We start from the raw sequence: 18,974 nt of genomic DNA on the forward strand, positions 1-18,974 counted from the left end.
CTTGTTTTTAATACCTATATCAGTCATATCTAATACATATAATTTTAGTTATTATATATTTTTGTTTTGTACATTCATAAAATGACTGATATTTACAAATTTAAATGCAATATTAATTTACTGATTTTGTTACTGTTCCTTTAAATCATATATTCATAGTTTACCAGTATAGTGAGCAGATTGAAAATAAAGCTTCACAAATGTTTGCTGTGATATGATTTGAGATGCACCAATGCTTGTCACAATATACATGGAAATATGAACTTGGGAGAGTAATAAGTGTGGTATTATACAAATATAAATATGAACTTGGGAGAGTAATAAGTGTGGTATTATACAAATATAAATATGAACTTGGGAGAGTACTAAGTGTGGTATTATACAAATATAAATATGAACTTGGGAGAGGGTAATAAGTGTGGTATTATACAAATATAAATATGAACTTGGGAGAGTAATAAGTGTGGTATTATACAAATATAAAGCATGCACAACAAATTTACAGTTTACTTAACACTAAAGAATATATTACAACATAACACTATGAGAAAGCAGTAATCTTTACATATTACTCAATATTAAGAAGCATAGCTGAACAATTACTGTATACTCCTAATAAATGAATTATTGGGCTCCTTAAACTCACTGATCATTCTCAAATAATGTTAGGACAATTTGAATAATGACAAATAGCATTAGTTGAAAAATTAATTTTGAGTAATTGATTATTTCTGACCATTACCCCATGAATTGATTGTCACAAAAATTATTTGTTAATTGAAATTAGTGTTTCAGATTATTAATATATTAAATTATTCCAGCTATGAAAGTAATCAAAACATTTTCATTATGATTTCTTATTATTTTTATATATGGAATAATTTAAAATATTAATAACCTGAAACACTAATTTCAATTAACAAATAATATTTGTGACAATCAATTTATTTATAATTTCAATTAATAAATTATTTTATGTGACATTAATTGATCTATTAATGCTCATTGTTGATTGATTATATCAATTAATACAGCTAACCACTAAACTTTATTAAGAATACAATTACACATTTATAAATTAGAAGCACAACCCAATGTATAAACACATTAGTTATACTTTATTAAGCATTAAAGTAGCTTAGTAGATAGAAATGAGTCCTGTTGGCTGTTTCACTTCCTTCTGGTTAGCAGTGGACAGTAACAGTTTGTCTTACTAGCTCTGAAATTACTTAAAACCAAATATAAAACCCAAAGGCTGAAAGAATGGGCATGTCTGTTGGCAACCAAAACCACACCTTAGACCAGGGGTTCCCAACCGGTGGGTTCGCGACCCCCTGGGGAATCAAAAGCCTTGGCAGGGGAGTCGCGAAGCCTTGTTAGAAGTCAGGATAACATTAATTTTATTTCATCAATTACATTTTCATGTCGCGAGTGCCAAAAGGTTGGGAACCCTGCCTTAGACCCTCAAATCATTTTATGAGTCACATTTTCCAAATATCATTTCTTCAGAAACAAAGATAAAAGCAACTGTATGACTTGTTGTCAATAAAATGAGTGACATGAGAGAAATGAGGTTAGGTTTGTCAAGGGATTTTCCAAAACATTCCAATAGAAATAATACAATTTTTTTCAGAATTTTCACAGCTTAAGAATTTTCCTGGATTTTCATGTTTTGTGTGACATTCAAATAAAACTTCCTAGAAACTGTATCATTAGCTGGCATTTCTCACAATCTTCTTTTATAAGTTATGTTGACATTCTACAATATAAGATGTTAAAAAGTGGTATCGTTGTGATCAATAATTTGTGTTCCTAAGTGTCCTGCATGTCTGTCACAAAAGAAATAGTGGTTGTTTTAGAGTTAACCCAAACTGGGATATCTGTTGTGTATCATGAGTCTGTAAACTTATCACTGCTCCAATAAGAATGAAAACAACAACATATCTTAAGGGTTGTCTGGAAAGCTTCCACCTTTTATTCCAAAAAGGACAATAAAGAGGGTTGTGAAAAAAACTCAACAAATGTCAACTGACATGACTTTTACCACACATTTTAGTTTTAAATCAAAATTCATGTAAGTGAGCAGAAAATAGCTGGTATTAAATGAAAGACTTCTTAGGCACTAACTTCTGGAAGACAAAATAGATTTGAAATGATACTGCATATCAAGCTGTGATTTACAATTCTTTGTTAGTTTCTGGCATTCAAGAAAACACAACTTGGGATAACATACACAATCTATTAAATGTTCACTGTAAAGAAGACAAATTACACTTTGACAAAGGCACTTAAAATGACACACAATGACATTCTATTTGTATTCCACTTACAAGTTCTTTTAAGTGTTGAAAAGTGTTTGTTTTAGGATTATTCACAAAGATACATGTATTTATTCCTAAATTCTGAAGTGTTGGACAAGAGAAATAGGAAATACTCAACAACACCCACCACACATATTGAGTTACTCATTTCACTAAGTAGTCTTTCTTACAGCAGACTAAAGTCCAAAAAATGAAGACTGTACTTTAATGGCAACTGAAAATTTTCATATTAGGTTAATGTACATTCTACTTAACAACAGTTCTCAATGGTATAAGCAAAAATCAATTACAGTTTTAAACTGCACTTCCAATATTCACTTTTATTGACTTACAATGAGTTCACAACTCGCTTCAGAAGTAATTTCATCAGTACAGAAACCTATGTATAAAATGCAATTGGATGAATTAAGCCAATAGCACAATCATTAAGCAATAGTTTCCAAGCATGGTTTAAGATGCAAGTCTTTCCACAGTTAGTTGTAATTAGAATTAGATTTAACAGTGCAGAAAATACTTCTATCATTAGTGGTTTTAAAATTTATGATAACAAAAGAAATAAAAATAATTACAGTAAACAACTGTAACACAAACATTCCATGCACAATAATATACTTCTATAACCATAAGACCAATGTTTTTCAGCTGTTGCATATACTTACCTGTATTCTGCTGGATATTGTTTCATTAGCCATGGAATTTCTGTCATATAGTTAAACTGCAAAAAAATGTTAAAAAATTAACTTTTCAATGACATTTTGAAGAATGCAAATTAACCAATCTTATATTTACTAACAAATGTATTCACTTCACTTCATTGTTCTAAGGCAATATATTCAGCATAATTTTGAAATTATTTTACTTTTAACAAAAATAAGAGAGAAAATGAAAAAGTTAATTCTGTCTACAAAATAAACTTTTTCTGCTAAACATTTTACTTTTCCTTCTAAAAGCCTTCCTGGAAAACAACCTGCTTAGTTAATGAAAAGTTGACTGCCTCTTGGAAACTTAATAGTCTATTATATTTGCATGAAAGATATACACAAGTTTCACAAATAATATCATCTTGTAAAAGCTCATTATGAGCAGAAATGATAAAAGACTGGTTATACCTCTTTCTAATATACATGTTTCAGGGATTCTTGAGCTAGTATGCATGAAAAGGATATTTTAAGTCATATGACTTGAATTCTTTATGCTTCTGACATTACATAATTATGTAAAACTTGGTTAATCAAATCTCTAAAATATATATGAGTAACATGTGATGTTCTGACAACTACTTGAACAAAATCTAAGGTTATTTCTTTATAAAATTTCAGGTGCTGATATCACAGACTCATGAAATTTACTTTCTACCAAGAACATATTTCTAGAAGTCCAGGAATTTATTAATGTATTAAAAGGTCCACTAAGTGACTAATTTTATCTCATTTCACAGTTAGTTATTATTCAAACTACAGTAATTGAAGCCAACACCATAGCACAAACATTCTTTCCTTTACAATATATTCTCTCAGAAATTTTAGACTGTTTTGCATTTAAAGTTTGTTTTGGAAAAAATTAATTGTGAACCATAACAGTGGTTCATAATATGGATCACAAGAAATTAAACAAAACCCTAAATAGAATGTTTGGACAAAAATTACCTTAAACAGTAAATATTCAGTGTAAACAACACTTTTTACTATTGACTGCTAAGATTGTACACACAAAAATGTAAACAAAAGTAAGCATGTTAGACTTGCAAGAAAAAGAAAACCTGTTCCAAACAGATTGTTTCTGATTATTATTATTCTCTTACTAGCCAATAACAAAACTGACTTGGTATACTGCACTCAAACCTTTTGTAAAATACTAAATAAGGTACTGCAAAGTCAATTTGTTTTTTCTGTATTTTGTACAAGATAAAAAAAACATCAAAAAAAGCCTCATAATTCTAGTGTAAACAGCATTATAATTTTTCCTTGAAGTTAGTTTTATTACAAATATCTCGTGTTCCTTCAAAAAACTTAAATGGTAAAACAAGAATTAACAGCCAATAATATGTGAACATCAGATGACTATTAAATGTAGATTTGTAGTGCTTTGTACATTGTACAAGTGGTGTCTTCAGAGGGCCAACCTCTAAGTGACGTAAAGAAAAAAATATATAAAGATAATATTAAATTTTATTGCATACATTTGTAGAATAACTGCCTTAAAAAGACCTGAAGGTTTATTTTAAGTGATGTTTTAGATGTATAGCTTTTATTTCATGTATGTTTAGTGGACGTTATTTTAATTTAGGCATATATTTGCCCACTGCTAAACATAATATATAAAGAATTAGTTACACAGAAATTATAAATGCTCATTATATTCTCAAACAATTATCCACGACAATCTCCAACAGCAAGTTAACATTTTACATCTCAAACTAATGTAATTAAATAGTCAAACAGCTACAGTAAAGCACAATAAACCATATTACCTAGCTAGTGCCTAGGTGACACAGTTTATGTTTATTATAACAATGTATGAAGTTAGCTACCACATGAAATAATCCTTAGCTCACAGATGAACATGAAAAAAAATCAAGAAACAAGATAAATAAAAAAATGGATATTTAAAAATTTGCAAATAGAGATTAAAAAACAAGGAAACAAGACATGAGATACTGTAGACATTACAAGGAAACAAGACATGAGATACTGTAGACATTACAAGGAAACAAGACATGAGATACTGTAGACATTACAAGGAAACAAGACATGAGATACTGTAGGCATTACAAGGAAACAAGACATGAGATACTGTAGACATTACAAGGAAACAAAACATGAGATACTGTAGACATTATTTACTCAAACTACAAACTTCCATTTTGACTCTGTGCTGTTACCTAGAGTTATGTACATTTGGTGGAGTCAAAATAGGGATTTTAGTTCAAGTAGATAATGTCTACGGTATCTTGTCTTAGTTTGTAGCTTTTACAATCTCTTTTTGTAGGTTTTTTAAACTTCCAATTTTTTTATATATTTCAATAAAGATATTCAAATTGGAGGAATCACAAATAATTGTTACATTATCTAACACATCTATGTCAAATATTTGTTCTTTTTAAAAACAATTCATGAGGCAACTTAACATGTGATAGGAATTCTTTACTTCCCAACATAACTTAGGGATTAATAACAACACTGCTCATTGCATAATTGAAATTTGTGTTTGAAAAGCAAAATAATTAAAATATCAAATAACATGAATACCAACAAATGCAGGAAAAGCAAATGAATCTGAATAAACAAAGAAATAAATAAAATCATTGCAAAATAAATGAATCTGTTACAAATAACTATAAGCTGTAAACATTTCATCTAACCAAAAAGTTTATCAAAGTTACCTTTCTTTGCTACAATTCTAACTAATTCTTTTGAGTTTTCAGATATTCTGCAAACATGTTTTGACCACAGGCCTCGTCAGATGTAACTTTCAACATCTTTTAAATTTAAATAGCCAACATGAGAACAAACATGAAGCATTTCAATAGAAATAAACTTATAAACACCTGATGAGGCAGATAGGATAAAACTTGAGATATCAAAATGTGATTTTGAATTCCGTCCTGACATTTTGTATAGTAAAGTGTTAAAGACTTTTCCCTGTAATTTCTACTAACTGTGTAACAATAAATAGGTTCAGGTTTTAAATTTACACTGGTTGTTGATTTTATGTTTATTTGGCAATTTTGTTATGAAGAATTTTCCACAGTATCCTGGAAAGGCAGATGGAATTCATTTAAACATGTTTAGTACAATATGTCCATCAAACCACCACTATAAACGAATTGTGCAAGGCAAGTACTTTTGAGCTTTATAACGTAAATTTATAAATTGCCAAAAGGGGAAACAATATTTCCTTCCTCAGATAGTGATGCTTAAAACAGTTAATTGTTAAAAACTTGTGAAAGTTATCCAAACTTAAACCAACTTTCAGGTATTATTCAAACTGCAGAAAAACTCACAAAAGCAATTTTGTTCAAGACTTACACAAAAATATTATGCCACCAGCAACCCTGTCACTTGAACCCAAATAAATATGATAATATGCAATGCACTATCAATCATAACAATTCAGTGTTAAGAAAACAATTTGATAGACATATGCAAAAAATCTCCAACTAAAGAAGTTACAGCAGCTTGAACACTAAAGCATCAGCTGAACATAGTGTCAATAGATCTGAATGGCCATTCAATGACAGAAAACAACTTATGAAGAAAGGCCTCAGCTTTGCTGTAACCTAAAAGAACAGCCTAGAAGATCTACACAGAAATTGGTTACTCATTGTATAAAAGAAAAAAAAGCTACTAATAACTTCTAACTACATGCAGAAATCCTGGAATTTAACAACCACACTTTTATAAAAGGTAACTGTAATAAAATATGGTTTCTTGAAGCTCCCAAAAATTATATTTTAACAAATTTTAAAAACATTCTCTAACAAGACTATCGATTTAACTGACTAAAACTGTAAAATGTAAAGTAATCTCACATCTATAATATGCAGAAAGGAATGAATTTCAGCTTTATTTACCTGAAAATGTATTTCAGATAGATACTAACCTCTACATAGAGCAAACACACATTACTTTGCATATTTGCTAGAAGATTTTTTTGCATGTCACCAGCTTAGAGTAGAACTACTACCCTGACACACACATAAACACACTATGCCATTATATTAATATAGTCATCATTATACTACAGCCCTGTAGTCATAGAAGAGTGTGTTTTGTTTCTTTTAATTTTGCACAAAACTACATGAGGGTTATCTGTGCTAGCCATCCCTAATTTAGCAGTGTAAGACTAGAGGAAAGGTAGCTAGTAATTATCATCCACCACTTTTGGGCTACTCTTTTACCAATGAACAGTAGGATTGACACTCACATTATAACACTCCTATGGCTGAAAGGGTGAGCATATTTGGTATGTAGTGGATTCGAACCCATGACCCTCAGATTATGAGTTGAGCACCCTAACTACCTAAACACAGGAGAGTGCCACAACCCCCATGAACAATAACAGAAAAAATTATTCTTGATTACATAACAGAAACATACAAGAACTGAGAAGGAAAGATGGAAGGTTCTTTAGAGAGGTGAGTACGTTTCTGAAAAACATATCACAGTTTATTGCTTTCACATCATAACACCCTGTTGCCTATAGTCCATTGTAACTTTGTTTCTGTAGATAAACCAGTAAACTTGGATTTAGACCATACCCAAAGAATATAGCCCAACGACCTGTCAAAACATGTAGTGTGTATTAAAATATTTAATAATGCTTACAAATCATACATACAAGTCTCCTAGTGTAAGGTGCATCCCTACACAAATACAAATGATCAAAATGATTCGAGACAGATTTATAACAGACACTACCCTCTCAGTTCAATGGGCTTTCTCTGTGCAAATTGTTCAATTATTACTTTGAGATTAAGCAATAAAAGGCACACTTGAAGTGGGGAGGATGGGTGGGAAGTGTGAGCAGAGGTATGTATTGGTTTTGAAAATTTTAATTTCTGACACAACACCTTACCTCTTTACATATAATAGCTAGAATCCCACAATGAAATGATGGAAGGAACAGTGCAAAAGTTACATGGATGAAACCTCTTTGGAAAGTACTTGAAGGAAACCCACAGAGTGCGACACTTTACAACATGTAAAAGTGTAGAAGCACACCCATGGGAGCCTGTACCTCATGTGGATTGAGGCACACATGCCTTTACTGAAAATGTGTCCCTTCTAGCAGAAAAAAAGCATAGTCTAGAATCTGATCATAGGACACACACATATAAAATGGTGCATGCTGACTAAGGTATGTCACACAATGCATGGTGAATCAATTCCAGTACAAAACAGGGAGCATCAAGTACTTTTCACCCAGTCTGTCTTAAAGAGAGGATACTTAGCATATTTACCCCAACACTAGTAAACAGCAGGGAAAGTAACCTATGCTCTGCCAATTAAGAAGTGCTCATATAACAGCAGATCAACTAAGAAACTACAACAATAAGATGGAGAAAAGCATACATGGTGGGACAATCCAATCCACAACCAGGTAGCATCAGGTATTTTTCACCCAGTCTGCAGTAGGAAGAGGGCCCTTACCAACCTCCTGACTTAGGGCTTATGGTGGCTGGTCCTGTGTCTATCAAACATCACACTGTCTGGGAACCAACATCCACTCAGTACTATGATGTAGGAAAGCCACCTACAAAAGTGAACTATACATAATGATTCATCTCCTGTCCAAACTCACATTGAAATTTATTGTCCATTCCACAATGGGTGATTCTGCACCATCTTCACCAACAGAGCATTACCACTCTATTCTCTACTGAGCATAATTTGTCACACTTAGGAAAAAAACCCTCCATAGTCAAATGGCTAATAACTGTTAATTAGCAAGGGCTACCATATTCCAGTAGAAGAAAGAAAATGAGGGTAGAAATCCACTGGGAAGCCCAGATGAGCACAATAACATAAGGCAGCATAATGTGTGACACAAAAACATTATAATTAAAAGTAGGATAACCCAGTTTATTCAACTGGGACTGGAGTGGTGATCAGCTATCCTGAAATAGCTTTACTCATGAGTTTATGGATGAATACAGTCTAGATCAGGCCTTGTTTAGTTATATTCTACTAGGATACCTCCACCTTATCTGTGCCACATCGAGTTTGAAATGCTCTACATAGTGCACTTTAGTATACCCTTGCAGGCACCAACTGTCACACAGTGGGATCCTGTAAAGTATAAGATATAAAAGGACCATTTAAAGGCAAGATAAAAAAAAACTCACCTATACAGAGCTGGTAAGGTGAATGAAGAATGGTGATAGAAGTCAGCTCATAGTCCAATGAAGAATAAATCAATAGATGATGAAAATAATGTGTGCCAAAAAGACATGGGGTTGTCAATGTACCTTGCTGCTTTCTTGTTTTTCTTGTAGTAGATTGTGTTGGCTGGATTCCATGGAAATACACATCCACATGTTTATACACACTTCCACAAAAAAAACCAAAAAACCCTCAATCTGAACAGTTTACAAGTGAGAAAAAGATGCATCTTTTGGTATAGGTGCAATCAAAAATTGACAATTGAATAATCAGTACAAATGAAGCCAACTATGCTCAGAGGATGGGTCACATTATTTTTAGTGGAGGGTTACTGCATACTCCCTCATACAATAGCACAGCAATATTATCCAGAAATGAATGATCTTATGTTAGAATTTCAAGGCTAGTGGTGAGAAAAATTGTACATATAGATGCAGCACCAAATCAGGAAAATATCAGAATCAGAATCAAGCTGATTCACTAAATGTTCTTATGGTTTCTTTCTTATATGTGTGTGAAAGTTTGTCTAACACGTTTAAGGTACACAGGGCTAGGTCATTAATGTAATAAAGAAATGAAAATAAACATAATTAAATCCTATACTAGGTAAAACAGGAAGTAGTACTGTCAAGGAAGCTTTAATATACACTCTAGAATATGTGTTCCAAAACTAAGTTTGATTAAAAGAGTATAAAGTTTAAGGTAATTTAAATAATACTAACTGAAATGTTTAAAATTTGATACCTTTCTTTCTCATTATGAAAAAATAAATGGAATAATATTATATGACAAGTGGCAATGAAACTTTAAAATTATAACAAGTAAAAAATTATGTTAATTCCACAGAAAAACACATCTGAACAAAGTAGTATTGAGGAAATGAATAAATCTTTGTTACAAGTGTTCAAAGAACTTACAGCACATGGAGGATAAATCATTCTATTACTGATGGAAGATTTCAGTTTAATGAGGATTACGTTATACACTAGCACATTTACGTGTGTTCCTTTCGAGGTTTGTGGCATGTGCATTTCTCAGCAGATTCACAAGGTAATAACTGCAGCACCAATGGAAAGGTACTGTTTCAAAATCTGAAATCCAAAAGCCAATAACACACAATACATCAATAAAATATATAAAAAAATTCACTCATTCCCAACAACCTAACAAATATACACAAATAAGAGATGATTTAATAACTTCAACAATTTTATCAGTGTAAAACAGAGTTATACACATCAAAACTCATTTTATTGGCACTGTTGACTCTTGGGATAATGGTGTACACATAAGGTGTTTAGTCAGATGCCTGATGATTCTGCTTTGGGATAACAAGCTCACTTCAAGAGCAACATGGCTTTTTACAAATTTCAAAAATCCATATGTTGTCCAAGTTGGAATCAGAGTTTATTGTACCAATAATTTATAAAAAAAAAAAGTCCAACTGGCCCATTTTTTATCTGATACCATGTGATTTAACAGCATATACTTCACATATTAAAAATAAATTACGGATCTAAACATTTAGAAATTGGTAATATGTACCTTTCAAACACATACAGCCATGATTTTCTGGTGTTGGTTTTCCTTCCCACAGACTCATCAACTGATGTTTTACAGCTGGTGATTCACCCATTTTTATCAGAAGTTTAGTTCTCAGTTAACAGCATACACATTGTTGTTTCTTCTTCCCTTTGTGAAATCACTGTCTCATATGAATTGACTGAGTAACATGGTGAGTAAAGTGTTAGAAGAGTTTTGACAATTTTGGAGCAAACACACACTAGAAGGCACAATATTTACATAACTGTGACCAAACAGACTAAGTGTGAAAAGGAAATGAATGTGAACAGCTGAAGAATTTGGGCATACTCTCAAACACAAGTGTCATTTTGCACAATATTTGTATGAAAAACAGTGTTTTGAAGAATACTCATTATATATTGAGTGTCTTTGCTGTAATATATAGTTAAAACATCTATCTTTGTATAAAAAGATGGTCCCTTCATAGCAGTGAGTCTACACAGTAATGCTGCTTTATTATTTAATAAATAACACTATGAAACAAAATTTTTACTTTTTCTTGTTCCTGGGCAGAAAGTGTTATTTCCCCAATTGTTTATACCTAAAGTAAATGGAAAAGACCTATTTTTCTCTTCAAACTTTGCTTTTGTGACCTGGGAGTGTATAATGAAAACATGGGGACTGATATGTGGAAGTGATTGACATTTCTGTTGTAAATCTCAAAAAACTACTCACTTCTAAACATTTTTGTTCATTTCTATATAACGTTAGTTCAAATACATGTAAATCTTGATTCATATGTTGTTTTATTCAGACCTTATGTAAATAAAAATTTAGATAGAAAATAGGTTAATTTCTAAATTTCATTATTCAGGTCACAAAAGCAAAGTTTGAAGGGAATAATGGTCATTTTCTGTACGTTTACAACACAAGCAATTGAGAAATAACACATACTATCCAAGAACAAAATTTATATTATATAGTGTAATTAATTTACATTGCATAGCTTAGTATACCTGTCAGGCAATCCAAACTTTATGTAACAGTAAACTTCTCACATAGAAATGCAGGCCTATAAAATCCTACTTACAAGTAGCAGTAACACGATTTATCCACATGAAACTATAATTTGAATAATCAAATAAGTATTTTGACACAAACTAAGGTAAAGTAAAAAATAAGAAGAGAAGACACACATTTAATACAAATGGTTTAACAAATTAGTAATGTGTCTAGTTACTTTTCTATTCAAATGCACAGATTAATAATTACAGAAATGGTTAAATATACATCACTTAGTAAGGGTGGCCATTAGTAGTTCTGATGAGATTTACAATTTATACATACCTTGAAGATACACACATTTATATTAAGTGAAATGTTTTGTAGTCACCTTAGTTTGGCCAAAAGCATATTTTAATATCCACAATTTTGTTTATCAATCATTTATTTGCTATAATGATAACACAAGTCTAGGATAATTTTATTGTCTTGAAAGTTTTACCTGCTCCACAGTAAGTTCTGTATGCTGAATTTAAAAAAAACAGTATCCATTTTTCTCCATCATGAACAGATTTTTGACAATATATCATAATGTAATACATAAAAGACCACAACACAGGTTTGAGACTAAAAGATGATGATTTCACAAAGAAAATCAGGATGAATAAGGTTACACATTCATTTGACTCTTATATCACTGCACAACAATTTTTTTTTAAAGTTTTGCTTCTTGAAAAGTTTTTGCTGATTGTGACAAGTATATGGTGGGTATAGTTTCTGTTTTGCTTCATCACATCAGGAACTCTGAGAAATAGATAGTTAACTGTTTACCAGCAATAACGTATGTAATTGCATTTATGTTTCTAGTATGCTATTAATTTCAACATAATTAAAAGCGTTTTGCTCCTGATTTTCGTTTGTATTCATTGCCCGGTGCATCACGTTGCGATGACCAACAGTAGCAAGCATTGATAGATTCCAGTTGCCCTGATATTATTTTTCCATTGTAGCAATGTCCTGGTGAAACCTTTCACTGTGTTCATCACAGACATCACCGAGATTTGTGGGGAAGAAGTCCAAGTGTGAGTGGAGGAAAGGAATCTTGAGTGACATGTTGCACTTCATTGTTTTGTATCCTTTGAGAAGTTTGTCTACCAGCTGAATGTAATGTGGGGCTCTGTAATTGTCAAGAAAATTGTCAACAACATCTTTGAAGGCTTTCCGGGCAATCTTTTCCAGCCCAACTAACAGATCTTCGAACCACTTTTCACTCATAACATATCTGATCTGAGCCAACAAAAATGCTCTCTTTGATTTTGACCTCAGTTATTCTTGGGAACATCTGTCTTAAATAACAAAAACCTTTGCCTTCTTTGTTCATTGCTTTCACGAAATTCTTCATAAGTCCCAATTTTATGTGAAGAGGAGGCAAATAAATCTTTGCCAGGTCGACAAGTGGTTTATGTGCCACATTTTTTTGTCCTGGAACTAACTTTTTACAGAGTGGCCAGCTCTGTCTAGAATAATGTGACTCTTTGGCACAACTTTCTCGTTCACAGATGAAACAACAGTACTTTGTATAGCCAAGCTGCTGTCCCAGTAACAGAGCAATGGCTTTCAGATCTCCATAGATATTCCAGTTGTACTTGCTGTTCTTGATGTACTTCAGCAACATTTCCATGTTCTCGTAGGTTTCTTTCATGTGTGCTGCATAGCCAAAAGGTACTGAAGGGTGAACGTTGTCATTGTGTAACAGAACAGCTTTGAGGCTTAACACTGATGAATCAATAAATAGATGCCACTCATGCAGGTCATGGTCACAACTGAAAGCAGAGAACAATCCTTTGATGTCAACACAGAAACAGAGACTGTCAACTTGTGCAAAGAATTTGGTTATATCATCTAGGCATCTTCGAAAAACAGAAATTTTCGTACCTGGTGACAGCAAACACCATTCCTGCAGTCTTGAACCCAGCAATTTGGCTTTTGCTTTTGACAGACCCCAATCTCTGACCACATCATTTAATTCTGGCTGTGTTATGAGATGTTGATCACCTGAAGAGCATGGTTCAAGATCTGGATCAATGTCATTGCCAGTTCCCTGCATTGCAGTTTCTTCATCTGGTTCATCTAAGGTCCATTCCTCTGGTGGTTTTGGAATTGGGAGATTGTCGTCATGTGGCACGGGTCTCATTGCTGAAGGCAGATTAGGATATTCAATTGACTTCTTGTTTTTGGCAGAGAAACCAGACACATTAGTCAAACAGAAGTAATGGTCCATCACATGGTCTTTCTGTTCTCGCCATATCATCGGGACAGCAAATGGCATTGTCTTTCAGCCAAGTTCTCAGAGAGACAGCACATGTCGTACAACAAATGTAAGGCGCTCATTCCTGGTCTCGATCACCAATTTTACAGCTGAAGTACAGATGATATGCTTTCTTCACAAGAGCAGTCATTGATCATCTCTGATGAACAAGCATATACTCGCCACAAATATAACAGAATGTATCACGGCTGTTACAACATTGATGAGACATACTGACTGACACCAATCGTCCTGTAAAACGTCTATAATATCTAACTTACTTGTTACAGTGCTACTGAGGCAGTACTATATTCTGAAACAATACGTACACACTATTAGGTCTATATTAATCCAATGAGCAGCATCTGTGTATGCAAGCCACTTTTATAGCCTGCTGTGACAGTGTCAAGCTGGCTCTGGCCTGCCCAGGCTGCATACTTCCACAGAACAGCTTTCAACCTGACCTGATTTCATGCCTGGACATGCCCAGACTGCACAAAACATTGTTCATAAGTCTCTTACAGAAACAAAAACTTTTTGACACAAATGTAAGAAAAAACATGGCAAAACTGAAGATTTTGATAAAACAGTATGTGATGGGCAAATATGGATGTGATTTTCGTGATAAGCAACCAAAAATCAATAAGGAACACCCAACAGTGTTCAGGAAGCAAAAACTTTGTTGTGCAGTGTATTCTTCCCTTTTCTTGTTTCTTTGTAGTTTTGTTAACAAATATAATAAAAAAGTTCATTGTGGCAAATAAAATAATAATTTGATCTAAGTAAGTTTTTTTTTCTTTCTGATTTAGAAAAATTATTATTATTTAGCTATGTAAATTCTTTAATATCTTTTATTAAAACCAAAACAACTTTTATTAAATTTAAATTTTCAGGCCTGTGTGCAATAGGTGCAATAAAAAAGCACAAGATCAAAACAATGTTATGACAAGTCATAGAAATCACAACAATATTATTGTTTATTTACAAAGAGTAACCTTGTAGATGAAATACTAAAAACTAACAACATGAAGCAAGAAAAACAATAACATTTATACTGAAAAAAAACTTACTATGCATCACACAGGTTCATTGGCTAGTAAAGTTTAAAATTTAGAACTAAGAGATACAAAATTTTTTACAAAATAGATCTAAGCCTTCATTATAATTAACTGATTTTCTAATATACAGATTCCATTACCACAAATTTCTGTATAAGTTTCATTACAGCAAAGATATACTGCACTATAAATGTAAAATTTATGTTAAATGCAGAACATCATACATGTTGGATATACATGATTGTTCAGTGCAAGTGTTATTATTTAGTCTATTTTATGACTTAATACTTAATGATTATGCAGTTTTTAAGACAGAAGTGTTGAAGCTGAATTGTTTTAAGTGTTAGTTTTGACAAATTTTATTATGCAACTCTGTACAAGTTATACATTGAATTTGCAATTACATTATTGTCTAGGCTTTACCAACATTGTTGATGTCACATTTCTCAAATCTTCAGTATATTTTTTAATTATCTTAACTGAATATTGTTACCTTACAGCAACACTCGCACTATACATTGAAAAATCAAATTTTTGGTGAGCCACATATAAAAATAGCTGACCAAGTGAGCAGAACTGAAGCAAAGGGAGGAGAAAAGACCAGTTCATCCAGAAAAAAGTTAGAAAACATGAAGTTAAATGCAATGTGAGTACAGTTTCATTGTTGTTTTGCTAAATGGTGTTCTAATGTAATCTAACCTGTCTGTGCAGACTAGTAAAAAAGAATTATCTAAAGTTCAAGATAAGAGTGTAATAACCCAAGGAGTAATTTAAGTAAATAATTCACTTAGTTTTATTGTGCAAAAAGAAGATAAAGAAAAATAATTTGTCTTGTCAATTGGATTTTAAAGTAATCAAATCAGTCTGAGTAGACATTTGACAAAAAACAATTATTTAGTTATAGACACAATTGTGATATTTAGAAATATAAAAGTTTATATTTTTCTTACACTGAAAATGTGTTTCCTCTTCTCACAAACAAAGCTATATCAATTTTCTTTCTGGCCTTTAAGCAATGCTAAAAACGTTTCCTGGTCAACACACCAGTCTATATATCCTATCAATATCATGCCATTTTTGAACAAGTACATATCATGTGATTACTCTCCACCAATAGTAACACAGTTAGCTCCTTCTATTCTTACTCAATCCTTATTTGGGAGAATTAGCAGGCTCAAAAAGAGGTGTGTGAGGAGTGGTAAGAACTTCTCAGAAATACACTTTCAGTGTACAAAAACTGTTAACTTCTAATACGGTCTTACAAAAACTAGAATCTCACATTGCAAAGGTGAAGGAGCTGGTTTGGGGTCACAACATTGAAACCAAGGGAAAAGCAGCTGACTAGAGTGAATGGGTTTGCTTTGAGATTAAACCATTAGTACTGCACACATTTTTTATTACTTGAAAAGGAAGCTTGAATGCTCAAAGACAACAGCAACAAAAAGTGATACAAAGGACAATATAACTTGCATATTTTAAGAAATAGTTGTGGATAAAGCTTGTTCTTTCTGTCATGGCCCACATTTTCTGCATAATAACCCACCAAAATGGTCATAGGTGGATTTAATCCTCCATCAAAATTGAATCATGAAATGATTACTATGGAATCAAAGTTTACAACACATTACTTTCTTCTCATTTTACTTCCATTCTCTGGATCAAATCCACATTGTGTCGAGTTGCACCCGATGTCAGATATTCATTCCAGATACATAGGAATTTGTGTATGCCTCCTAACTTTTATATTGATACTCTTAACATTATTTTTGCAGACATTTTGGTAAGACCACAAAGGATAACTTTACTTCCTAGAGCCACCTTGTTATCAGCAAACAGAAATCTTTCAGAACCAACATTTTTGCTTTGGTTTTTGTTCAACACCTTGTAATGATGAACAGATCTCCATTTAGTCTGATTCAAAGATAAATGCCTTAATTACTATCTTTAAATGCATAAAAAAACAGAAATGAAAAGTAACTGCTGAAAAACATGGAGGCTAAGAGACAACCCTGTTTCGTTACATTATTGATACCAAAGGCATAAGATTTTTGTCTTCATACAATACAGTTGCTCTTTCAAACTTTCATGTAATGAGCAAATGATGTTCAGTGGTTTGAAAAGGAAACCCTATTTTTTCAAAGCAGAAATAATGTCATGTTTGTTGACCTTATAAAGAAGCCTTCATCTGATCAATGTGGATGTAAAGAAACTTAATTTGTTCTACTCTACACTTCTTTTCAGTTTTTCAATAGAAAATATCATATGAATGGTAGAGTGTATGAATAAAAACTGCACTGCTTTTCAGGATAGATTCTTTCATCTCTAGACTGCATCCTAGTAAAGATAATGCAAGTGACAACTTTTTGGATGATGTTAAACAGAAAACTACCTCTATAGTTTTCACATTTGCTTTTATCCCTCTTAGTTTTGTACAGCTGTGCAAACTAAGCCTCTTTGAAATCTTGAAATGACCTTTTTTTTTCCCAACAGACCAATATAATTTCATGAAATTTTTGAATTAATTTGCCTCTGGCATACTTAGAGAGTTCAACAGACAAGCAATTGTTACTGAATGTATAGTTCCAGAGAATTGATTTATTGGCTTTCTGCAAATTGTATAAAATGGGCATGCCCAAATCTCTCAAAGTTCAAAATGTTGCAATCCTTCTAGCTCTTCTCATTTGATTTCAGTCACACTGATGTATAAAATTTCTAAATGTTCAATCCAGCATTCAAGTTGGTTTTATCAGTAATGACATTTCCATTTAAATCTTCCAATGGAGTTGTCTTCTTAGTGGCTGGATCCAATTGCCCTTTTAATACCTTCATACATTTCATGGCTATCACCTGCATCAGTTGTTTCCTGAATGCCATCATCTAGCTTTAGCCATAAATCTTTGAAAACTTCCCAATTTCCTCTCTTATTTCTCTTCGAACAATTCTCAGATTTCTCATAGATGGATAACACTGTCCATATGTTCTCAATCCACGGTAAAAAAGTTTTTTGGATACTCTTCAACCAGACTGCATTTTGAATTATTTGCTCAATGTTCTTATGGCAGCACTGTACACATTAGTACAATGGCTCAGCTACATAAACTTCCTGTTATAGCATCTTTAATAAATAGTCTACACTGTTCAAAGTCTTTAATTTGACTCATGTTAATCTAGGATGACTGGTAGTTCTGCTGTTGCAAATCATTTTGGCACTGATTATAACTTTGTAGTAGAATAAGGTATACAAAGTATCACAGTCAGCACTCTCAAAAAACCACATGTGCAAGATTTCTTTCAGATGGTTAAGCTTGATTAGTACAAGATCTAATTAGTGCCAATGCCTTGAGCCTGGATATTTCCATGAAATCTCTTCTATGTTTCTAAAATGAAGTGTAAGTAACACATAGGCTTTCAGTTGCACAAATTTTTAACACTAATATTCACCCAGAATACCATGTCAATTCTTAAAACTACATCCAACTCTAACATTTAAGTTGCCTAATGTTATAAAAGTCTCCCTTCTGTGGATTTTCTCTACCTGTTCTTGGTTTCTGGAAGAAAACATGCTTGTTTTCACTGTTAACTTAAATGGTAAACTCGTAGTCACTAAACACTGTAATAAAACCCTTTTGTACATTCACTCTTTAGTATCACAAATTGAATGACTATAGCAATGGTGCTTTCACAAAATGGTATTAAGCTGTTTCTAATAGGCAAGCCAACTTTACACTTTCTCCTTCCTCTTGCTGGTTTCCCATGTCAAAAATTGCGTTATTTTCTTGAATAAAATCTGTGTCTGAGAACCAAATTTCTGATAATGCAGCAGTATCAATTCCAGTTCTTAACCAATTTATAGTTTATTAATGCTGTTTCCATAAAT

General features: G+C 32.4%; 1 protein-coding gene across 1 annotated transcript in view; it reads right to left on the bottom strand.

Annotated features, from left to right (window-relative positions):
- Positions 1-18,974, bottom strand: part of gkt (tyrosyl-DNA phosphodiesterase glaikit) — an 86,960-nt gene that overhangs the window by 36,190 nt on the left and 31,796 nt on the right. The window contains exon 4 of the mRNA XM_076503773.1: positions 2,981-3,036. Coding sequence (XP_076359888.1) covers positions 2,981-3,036 — 56 coding nt within the window. The remainder of the gene's footprint in view (positions 1-2,980; positions 3,037-18,974) is intronic.

Source organism: Tachypleus tridentatus, chromosome 6 (genome assembly GCF_004210375.1).
Source record: "Tachypleus tridentatus isolate NWPU-2018 chromosome 6, ASM421037v1, whole genome shotgun sequence".
Lineage (NCBI taxonomy): Eukaryota > Metazoa > Arthropoda > Merostomata > Xiphosura > Limulidae > Tachypleus > Tachypleus tridentatus.